Source organism: Dreissena polymorpha, chromosome 3 (genome assembly GCF_020536995.1).
Source record: "Dreissena polymorpha isolate Duluth1 chromosome 3, UMN_Dpol_1.0, whole genome shotgun sequence".
In the NCBI taxonomy this organism is placed as follows: domain Eukaryota; kingdom Metazoa; phylum Mollusca; class Bivalvia; order Myida; family Dreissenidae; genus Dreissena; species Dreissena polymorpha.
Genome location: NC_068357.1, coordinates 25,868,542 through 25,879,826, shown reverse-complemented (window position 1 = coordinate 25,879,826; position 11,285 = coordinate 25,868,542). Strand labels below are relative to the sequence as shown.

Genomic DNA, 11,285 nt, shown 5'->3' with positions numbered 1-11,285 from the left:
AACCCTCATAAATGCAGTTCAAGCATGAAAATCCCTTCTTTTACTGGCAAAGATGAGTGGAAAGTATGGATTAACAGGTTTGAAATTATTGCTGAAAGACTTCATTGGAATGAAGAAGAAAAACTTGACAATTTATTACCAAAATTGCAAGACAGTGCTGGTGAATTTGTGTTCACTCAACTGAATCATGAAGTTTTAACCAACTATATAGAACTTGTTAGTGAAATTAACAACAGATTTAGGGTCATAGAAACTCCAAGAACTTTTGCTGTAAAATTTAGCAAACGAGATCAGAAATTAGGTGAAACAGCTGAGGAGTATGCTGCAGAACTTAAACGTCTGTATGACAAAGCCCATACAAGGAGAGACTACAGAACACGGCAAGAAGATTTAGTGAGAAGATTCCTGGACGGTCTACGAGATGAAGAAGTGCGGTCAGAAATTGAGTTTATTAAGGAACCCGAGGACATTGATGAAGCAGTGTACCATGTTGTCAATTACATACAAACCAGAAATAGGCATCAATTTCACGATGACAGAAAGAGAAAATTTGTGCGTAGAACTTTGGGATCAGAAAATGAAATAGATTATGAAGTGATTGAAACAGATAATGACGACACTAGCCAACATGCCTATAGAGTCCCAAACAAGAGCCAGCAAAAGCAATTTAATTCAGAAAATATCAAAACATGTGACATGAAGACCGATATTTCAGGAGAGGCTGCAAAAAGCAAAGAAACTGATGTATTGCAACAAGTTCTTGAAAAACTAAATCAGTTAACCCAAGCCCAACAACAACAACAAACTACTGAACATGGTTTTAAGCAAAAACCCAAGACAATTAAGTGTTATTCTTGTAACCAAGAAAATCATTTTGCTAGGGATTGTCCATTGAAAAATGCCAGGTATCAGAATGAGCAAGTTGCACGAAAAGACTTCTATCAAAATCAGCCTTTAAACTTGAAAGGACCAAGCCGATTGGCCGAGGGGAGGTCCTGGCAAGCATAAATGGCCATGATGACTCAGCAAGTGTAGCCGAAGAAATTGTGCGGCGCAAAAGAGCATTTAGTAGTGGTGTCTACATCAAAGGAAATATTGAAAATGTGCCAGTTATTTTAACAACTGATACCGGAGCAACAAGAACAATCATTTCAGACAGAGTTTACAATAAATTGGACCCTAAAATTAGACCTCAGCTTAACAAATCAGCTTGTTTGACAGGTGCAAGTGGAATTCCTTTAAAAGAATGTGGAAAAGCATTTTTTAATATTGAATTAGGACCAGTCTCAATGTACAAAGAATTGATTGTTGCTGAAATTGAGGATGATGTTTTGTTAGGAATAGACATTCTGCAAAATGATGATGGAGGTCCCGCAGATATACTTTTGTCAAAGGGAGTCATAGTTTTGAAAGGCAAAAATATACCATGTATTCAAATTGGAATGAAAAACAATGTTCGAAAAGTAACAGCAGCTGACCATTTCATTATTCCACCTCTCAGCGAAGCGGTCATTGATGTGTTTATTGAGCGTAAAGAATTAGATGATGTGTCTCAAAAAACAGATTTTATTGTAGAACCTACACAACACTTTTGTGAAACATATCCATTGAAGATGGCCTCAGTATTAGTTGATATAAATAGAAACCCGACAAGCAAAATACGTCTTTTAAATCCATTCCCATATAGTGTGGATATTAATCAAGACTCAGTATTAGGCCAAGCCAAACAAATCGACAGTATAAAAAGTACACTTAAAGGTCAAGAACACACAGCACAAGAGGACAATAATTTCTCTGTATGCCAAGTTACTATCAGTAACAAATCAGATCAAATCCTCAATAAGGTGCAAGAAGAGATATCCTTGGAAAATATAGAAATTCCAGAACACTTAAAAAAATTGTACCATACACCTGTTAAAAACTGCAGTGAAGAAGAAAATCAAGTTATAGCAAAGCTGCTAGCTAGGTTTCAAAACAGTTTTTCTAAAAATGACCTTGACATTGGTTTGACAAATGTAATAGAGTCCCCTATCAATACAGGTGATACACAAACAGTGAAACAAGCTCAAAGAAGAGTGTCAATGGCGGCTTATGCCGAAGTAGGAAGAAGGGAAATAGAAGAATTACTGGACAAGGGAGTAATAAGAAAGATCAGGACCAGTCCAAGAAACCCACAGTGTAATGGCCGTACAGACCGTTTTAACAAGAATCTAGGATGCCTCGCAGGAGCTTATAGAGCCACACCTAGTGAGTCGACCACATTGACCCCAAACCTTCTTACCATTGGCAGAGAAGTCCGTTTACCATCAGAGTTGGTGTTCGGTAGCACAACAACATGCGACAACAACACTGTTACATTGTATGGAGATTATGTCGACTGGCTGCGGTCAAGATTTCAAAAGGCACATCAGGTAGCAAGGGATCACCTTGGGACTCCTGCCAAGCGCAACAAAGCAATTTATGATGCAAGAGTGTCAATAAACATTTACAACACTGGTGATGTTGTTTGGTATCTCAATGAAGCAAGAAAGCCTGGAATAGCACCGAAGTTAGAACGAACATACGATGGTCCTTTTCTGGTGAGCAAGAAAATTTCAGAAGTGAATTTCAAGTTACGACTAGACAAGCAAGGAAATGAAAAAATTGTTCATCATAATAAACTCAAGCCATACGAAGGAGATCAAGTACCAAAATGGATTCTGAAAGAACAACGGAAGTTAAAATTTTAAACCATGATGTTTCATATTGTGTTTTTATATATTTTGTGTGCAGTTATAACATTTGTTTTAGTCATGTACATGAGTGTAAACCAAGATTGTTTGAACTTCATTGCATTAGATGATGCAGAGAAAAAGATTATATTGTTTATTTATTTGTGTCTTAAAAATGTGTATTTTTAAAACTGTAAAAGTATTTGCACCTCAAAAATCACAATGGATACATAGTTATGAAAAAAAAAATCAGCTCTTGTAATTGTTGTTATAAGTAATGTCAACAAAAGAAAACAGTATTTGTGATGGAATAGTGCTAATGTGATTCTGTTATAGAAGAGATGTATAGTTAACTTGTGACATGATTAAGTTGTGAAGTTAAAATGTCAGAGAGTTGTTTAAAGTCTTAAGAACGGGTATTCACGGTATTGAATAGGGAAAGGTTGACCTTAAGTATGGTCGGGAATGAATCACCATGTGTGATGGGCAATGAGCCGGGAACCGATTGATAAAATGCAATGATTAAGAATAAGCACGGGTTTTGAGTCTGACAAAATAATTGTTATCAAGTTAACAGTGCAACAGAAAGCACAGCAGTGAATTTGAGCGTTGTTGATATTTTGCATTTGAATTTTCGTCAGTGAAATGATTCAGTGTAATTGGGTGTTAAATTCATCAGAATTTGAACGAAATCAATTATTTATTTATTTTTTAATTTTAATTTCGGCGAAAGGAAATATACATAATCCAAAGACATAAGTGGAGAACAGTTATTTGTAAGTGATGTGATGTGACTAAAAATATGTTTCAGAAGAAAAGTAACAACATGCTTGTTATTCATTTTCAGTCGACAATCCAATCATCTTTCCATCATGTTTCAATTCTCATCCAGTAGTCAACGTCGTCGCGCCTATCAGTGCCTGAAATGCTACCATCGGATGGACAAAGTGTACATTGAGGCGAAATACCGCGTGTACAACCATTTCCTGAAGGAGCACATGAGTCTGGATCAAGCTCCATACTACTGTCGTCTGTGCCTCTTCAGATGTTTCAAACGCGAAGAACTGGAAAAGCATGTTCACAGTTTCCGTCGTCATGCACTTGTGCTCCAGGAGAAAAACATCCCTGACAGTCCAGAGTTCCTTGTCAGTAATCAATCTCCATATCTCATTACTGACCGGGATGTTGCTGTCCTTTCTGCTGAAGAAGGCAAACGCCATTGGCTCTCTATCTCCAAGAAGCCTGACATTCTGTCTCAAGCCATACAGTCTGTGCTTCCAGACCTGAGTCCTGTCAGCAACTGGCCACTGTCTCCTTTCCTACAGCAATCTTCTCCAGCACAACCATCCAGACTTACTCCTCTTCAGACACTTCAACCTCAACCCATCACCTACGTCAACCTCTCGGAATGCATAGGCCCCCTGCAACAACTGATCAATGTCATCGGAACATCAACAAACTCCCCAACGCCAGCACCAAATCAACTAACCCTGACCAGCCTCCCACCATCTCACACCCCATAAACAGAAGCCCCTCAAGCCATAATCGACCAAGAAGATCCTTTGACCACTCTGCCAACCATCGAAGAATGTCGTGCTCTTGCCCCTGAAACAACATCTGACTCCAGCTCTTCATCTGGCTCTTCATCATCTTCATCATCAGTCTCATCCAACTCTTCTGTTAAAAGACACAATGAACTAATGGCTGTGTTGGCAGACATCAATAACAACTTGAAAAATATACACACAGAAATCAACAAGCAGTATCGCTTCAATTGTGACTTCACAAAGAGCATGGCAGACCTCACTGACATCCTGAGGAGTCAAAACCAACCCACACAACCAGCAGCTGAGTGTCCCCCACCCACATATCATCATCCGGATTACAGCCACAGCAACACCCATCACCGTCTTGACCATTCTGCAACTGAAACATCTACCGTCCGATACAACCAGCACCGTGACCGTTCTCCTTTGCGCCCCAGAAATCACGACTCGAGGGACAGACATGACAAGGAAAACCACCGCGACAGAAGATTCGTGCATCGTCGTATGTATTAGTTGTCTGAAACATTGAAACATTGTCATTTCACTTACAATAAACCTTGAATAACATCTTTTAAAGCTTTGCATATTCAGGATTGTATCATTTAGTGCTTTAAATTATCTAGTCATTTTGTTTAGAAGGTTTAATAATTATTTAAGTATAAATGTTTGCAAGTGAATACATGTTGACTAATTAACTTTGGTATTCAAGTTGAAATATGGTATTCAAGATTTTCTTGAGAGTAATTTTTTTGTTGTATGTAAAAATATTGCTGAACAGTCAGTTAAATTATTTACATTGTGTTTACTTGTACAAATTGGAAGTCTAGTCATCACATTATTTATATTGACTTTCTCTGATCTCAAATAATTTATTATTGTACATAGGATTGAAATTTGTTGTGATTGTTTTTACAGCATTTTGTTGTATGGTAGTTCTTGTGCTTTAAGCAGTGAAACATAACACTGTACAAAGTGTTGTACCTTAAAAAATGCTCTAAATCACACTGTACAAAGTGTTTATTTTTTTTTATATATTACAGTTTTACTGATATTGTAACTGTTAGAGAGTTAAAGTACAAATTTTTAATTACTTAATTATTTAAAGGAGGACCTTTAAAATTGAAGGAGGGGTAATGTCATGCCCTAGATTGTTTATGAAAACATGTGTTTATGTTCATGTACATTGTTCATTTTTACCGTTTATGTTTTGCATCTAAATGACTATGTCACTGTTATTTAATGCTTTTATTGGATGCTGTGTGGAAGTTAGAGCTGATAACAGCCGATGCCTACCTTTTGCGCTTCTTTATTATTTGTAATATCCTTTTTAAAAGTCTCATTGTTTAAGCGTCTGTTAATGTGGCAGCCATTTTTGCATAAACAGGAAGTTGATTTCCTGATGCTGACATAAGTGCCTTCTGGGTAGTTTACGCTGACTACAGTATTTTGACAGTTTCGTCATACAATATCTTTTGTTAAATACTCATATTCCTTCTTAAAAATTGTTTAAAAAGGTAATAGTCATCTTTATAAATGATTTATTGATTTAATTGATATGTATTTGACTACTGCTTCATTGTAATATCGTCAGAAATATCATTTTAATATGAGTGACATTTACCGTGTCAAGAACGCTCAAATTTTATTGTGCGCTCTTGCGCGCTTTACTGCTCGTTGTTTGTGCGCTTTTTGTGCACAATTCATATGTGCGCTTTTACGTTATTATTGCACAACGTTATGTGTGCGCTTTTGGAGAGTATAAAAGGCACTGAAAATTCTCATTCGAGGACTCTGAACTTTGTTTTCCTAGGTGTGAGACCTATTTTATTTTTCTTATATAAGCATTTAAAATATAGTTTTCAATAAGACTTAGCTATTAAAAATTAAGACTGAATTTTATAAATAATTTAAACTGCATTTTTCATCTTTTTAGGACATTATAAAATAGAGAGTGCAAATACTTAACATGACACATGTATATTGCTGTATTGTAATGTAAATGTCTGAGAATTAATCTGTCTGTTAAGAAATATATATATTGAAAGTTGTTATTTATTTATTCGTTATGAAGGAATAAAATTTAGAAAGGTTATAAATCTTGAGTTTATATTTTTCTTTGACAATTTTAAAACAACTGAATAGGCAAAATGTTATTCTTAGTTTACTGTTTATCAGAGTCCATTTTAGTTCTATGTAAAACTTGAACAAAAGCTTCAAGTTTGGAAAAGTTAAAGAAATTGAAGTAAAATCACAGCTACCGCTCGGCTCGTGACATAATTTATGGTGGCAGCGAAGTGGAATCTTTGATTTCTACATAGATTCAGCGATTGAATCCAGTCTTCGAAAGCAAAATGTCAGACTCCGAATCAGAACAAGAGAATGAAGTATTCTTCAGAACAGCAGCTAACCAGCATTCTGAAGAACCATATCAAGAAAATAAAACAGCACCATCATCATCTAAGTCCAGTACCCCTAGATTAAACAAAAGTGTTTCCAACGTAGAAATGTCAAATGGCAATACAACCGACTGGATGAAAGATGCAGTCACAAATATGGTGTCAATGCAAAATCAGATGTCAAATGCTTTACAGAATGTTACAACACTTCTAGCAAATTTATGTGATAAAAACAACAAACAAGTACAAATTTCCCCCCAGGAACAGGAAGCAAACAATAACCATTTCCGTAATGACAGAGGTCAGGGTGAACAAATGTGGGACATTGGCTACCAGCACCAAAGGGAGAACAGGTCTTATGACAGGCAAACAAGAAGTGTAAACCCTCATAAATGCAGTTCAAGCATGAAAATCCCTTCTTTTACTGGCAAAGATGAGTGGAAAGTATGGATTAACAGGTTTGAAATTATTGCTGAAAGACTTCATTGGAATGAAGAAGAAAAACTTGACAATTTATTACCAAAATTGCAAGACAGTGCTGGTGAATTTGTGTTCACTCAACTGAATCATGAAGTTTTAACCAACTATAGAGAACTTGTTAGTGAAATTAACAACAGATTTAGGGTCATAGAAACTCCAAGAACTTTTGCTGTAAAATTTAGCAAACGAGATCAGAAATTAGGTGAAACAGCTGAGGAGTATGCTGCAGAACTTAAACGTCTGTATGACAAAGCCCATACAAGGAGAGACTACAGAACACGGCAAGAAGATTTAGTGAGAAGATTCCTGGACGGTCTACGAGATGAAGAAGTGCGGTCAGAAATTGAGTTTATTAAGGAACCCGAGGACATTGATGAAGCAGTGTACCATGTTGTCAATTACATACAAACCAGAAATAGGCATCAATTTCACGATGACAGAAAGAGAAAATTTGTGCGTAGAACTTTGGGATCAGAAAATGAAATAGATTATGAAGTGATTGAAACAGATAATGACGACACTAGCCAACATGCCTATAGAGTCCCAAACAAGAGCCAGCAAAAGCAATTTAATTCAGAAAATATCAAAACATGTGACATGAAGACCGATATTTCAGGAGAGGCTGCAAAAAGCAAAGAAACTGATGTATTGCAACAAGTTCTTGAAAAACTAAATCAGTTAACCCAAGCCCAACAACAACAACAAACTACTGAACATGGTTTTAAGCAAAAACCCAAGACAATTAAGTGTTATTCTTGTAACCAAGAAAATCATTTTGCTAGGGATTGTCCATTGAAAAATGCCAGGTATCAGAATGAGCAAGTTGCACGAAAAGACTTCTATCAAAATCAGCCTTTAAACTTGAAAGGACCAAGCCGATTGGCCGAGGGGAGGTCCTGGCAAGCATAAATGGCCATGATGACTCAGCAAGTGTAGCCGAAGAAATTGTGCGGCGCAAAAGAGCATTTAGTAGTGGTGTCTACATCAAAGGAAATATTGAAAATGTGCCAGTTATTTTAACAACTGATACCGGAGCAACAAGAACAATCATTTCAGACAGAGTTTACAATAAATTGGACCCTAAAATTAGACCTCAGCTTAACAAATCAGCTTGTTTGACAGGTGCAAGTGGAATTCCTTTAAAAGAATGTGGAAAAGCATTTTTTAATATTGAATTAGGACCAGTCTCAATGTACAAAGAATTGATTGTTGCTGAAATTGAGGATGATGTTTTGTTAGGAATAGACATTCTGCAAAATGATGATGGAGGTCCCGCAGATATACTTTTGTCAAAGGGAGTCATAGTTTTGAAAGGCAAAAATATACCATGTATTCAAATTGGAATGAAAAACAATGTTCGAAAAGTAACAGCAGCTGACCATTTCATTATTCCACCTCTCAGCGAAGCGGTCATTGATGTGTTTATTGAGCGTAAAGAATTAGATGATGTGTCTCAAAAAACAGATTTTATTGTAGAACCTACACAACACTTTTGTGAAACATATCCATTGAAGATGGCCTCAGTATTAGTTGATATAAATAGAAACCCGACAAGCAAAATACGTCTTTTAAATCCATTCCCATATAGTGTGGATATTAATCAAGACTCAGTATTAGGCCAAGCCAAACAAATCGACAGTATAAAAAGTACACTTAAAGGTCAAGAACACACAGCACAAGAGGACAATAATTTCTCTGTACGCCAAGTTACTATCAGTAACAAATCAGATCAAATCCTCAATAAGGTGCAAGAAGAGATATCCTTGGAAAATATAGAAATTCCAGAACACTTAAAAAAATTGTACCATACACCTGTTAAAAACTGCAGTGAAGAAGAAAATCAAGTTATAGCAAAGCTGCTAGCTAGGTTTCAAAACAGTTTTTCTAAAAATGACCTTGACATTGGTTTGACAAATGTAATAGAGTCCCCTATCAATACAGGTGATACACAAACAGTGAAACAAGCTCAAAGAAGAGTGTCAATGGCGGCTTATGCCGAAGTAGGAAGAAGGGAAATAGAAGAATTACTGGACAAGGGAGTAATAAGAAAGATCAGGACCAGTCCAAGAAACCCACAGTGTAATGGCCGTACAGACCGTTTTAACAAGAATCTAGGATGCCTCGCAGGAGCTTATAGAGCCACACCTAGTGAGTCGACCACATTGACCCCAAACCTTCTTACCATTGGCAGAGAAGTCCGTTTACCATCAGAGTTGGTGTTCGGTAGCACAACAACATGCGACAACAACACTGTTACATTGTATGGAGATTATGTCGACTGGCTGCGGTCAAGATTTCAAAAGGCACATCAGGTAGCAAGGGATCACCTTGGGACTCCTGCCAAGCGCAACAAAGCAATTTATGATGCAAGAGTGTCAATAAACATTTACAACACTGGTGATGTTGTTTGGTATCTCAATGAAGCAAGAAAGCCTGGAATAGCACCGAAGTTAGAACGAACATACGATGGTCCTTTTCTGGTGAGCAAGAAAATTTCAGAAGTGAATTTCAAGTTACGACTAGACAAGCAAGGAAATGAAAAAATTGTTCATCATAATAAACTCAAGCCATACGAAGGAGATCAAGTACCAAAATGGATTCTGAAAGAACAACGGAAGTTAAAATTTTAAACCATGATGTTTCATATTGTGTTTTTATATATTTTGTGTGCAGTTATAACATTTGTTTTAGTCATGTACATGAGTGTAAACCAAGATTGTTTGAACTTCATTGCATTAGATGATGCAGAGAAAAAGATTATATTGTTTATTTATTTGTGTCTTAAAAATGTGTATTTTTAAAACTGTAAAAGTATTTGCACCTCAAAAATCACAATGGATACATAGTTATGAAAAAAAAAATCAGCTCTTGTAATTGTTGTTATAAGTAATGTCAACAAAAGAAAACAGTATTTGTGATGGAATAGTGCTAATGTGATTCTGTTATAGAAGAGATGTATAGTTAACTTGTGACATGATTAAGTTGTGAAGTTAAAATGTCAGAGAGTTGTTTAAAGTCTTAAGAACGGGTATTCACGGTATTGAATAGGGAAAGGTTGACCTTAAGTATGGTCGGGAATGAATCACCATGTGTGATGGGCAATGAGCCGGGAACCGATTGATAAAATGCAATGATTAAGAATAAGCACGGGTTTTGAGTCTGACAAAATAATTGTTATCAAGTTAACAGTGCAACAGAAAGCACAGCAGTGAATTTGAGCGTTGTTGATATTTTGCATTTGAATTTTCGTCAGTGAAATGATTCAGTGTAATTGGGTGTTAAATTCATCAGAATTTGAACGAAATCAATTATTTATTTATTTTTTAATTTTAATTTCGGCGAAAGGAAATATACATAATCCAAAGACATAAGTGGAGAACAGTTATTTGTAAGTGATGTGATGTGACTAAAAATATGTTTCAGAAGAAAAGTAACAACATGCTTGTTATTCATTTTCAGTCGACAATCCAATCATCTTTCCATCATGTTTCAATTCTCATCCAGTAGTCAACGTCGTCGCGCCTATCAGTGCCTGAAATGCTACCATCGGATGGACAAAGTGTACATTGAGGCGAAATACCGCGTGTACAACCATTTCCTGAAGGAGCACATGAGTCTGGATCAAGCTCCATACTACTGTCGTCTGTGCCTCTTCAGATGTTTCAAACGCGAAGAACTGGAAAAGCATGTTCACAGTTTCCGTCGTCATGCACTTGTGCTCCAGGAGAAAAACATCCCTGACAGTCCAGAGTTCCTTGTCAGTAATCAATCTCCATATCTCATTACTGACCGGGATGTTGCTGTCCTTTCTGCTGAAGAAGGCAAACGCCATTGGCTCTCTATCTCCAAGAAGCCTGACATTCTGTCTCAAGCCATACAGTCTGTGCTTCCAGACCTGAGTCCTGTCAGCAACTGGCCACTGTCTCCTTTCCTACAGCAATCTTCTCCAGCACAACCATCCAGACTTACTCCTCTTCAGACACTTCAACCTCAACCCATCACCTACGTCAACCTCTCGGAATGCATAGGCCCCCTGCAACAACTGATCAATGTCATCGGAACATCAACAAACTCCCCAACGCCAGCACCAAATCAACTAACCCTGACCAGCCTCCCACCATCTCACACCCCATAAACAGAAGCCCCTCAAG

The 11,285-nt window shown here is 37.0% G+C and overlaps 1 protein-coding gene across 1 annotated transcript; it reads left to right on the top strand.

Moving 5' to 3' along the window:
- Positions 1 to 4,250: 4,250 nt before the first annotated feature.
- Positions 4,251 to 11,269, top strand: LOC127872105 (uncharacterized). Its single transcript, XM_052415433.1, has 2 exons — positions 4,251 to 4,760; positions 10,594 to 11,269. Exon 2 carries the CDS (start codon positions 10,619 to 10,621, stop codon positions 11,267 to 11,269), a length of 651 nt encoding a protein of 216 aa, XP_052271393.1. The 5' UTR covers positions 4,251 to 4,760; positions 10,594 to 10,618.
- The last annotated feature ends 16 nt before the right edge of the window (positions 11,270 to 11,285 follow it).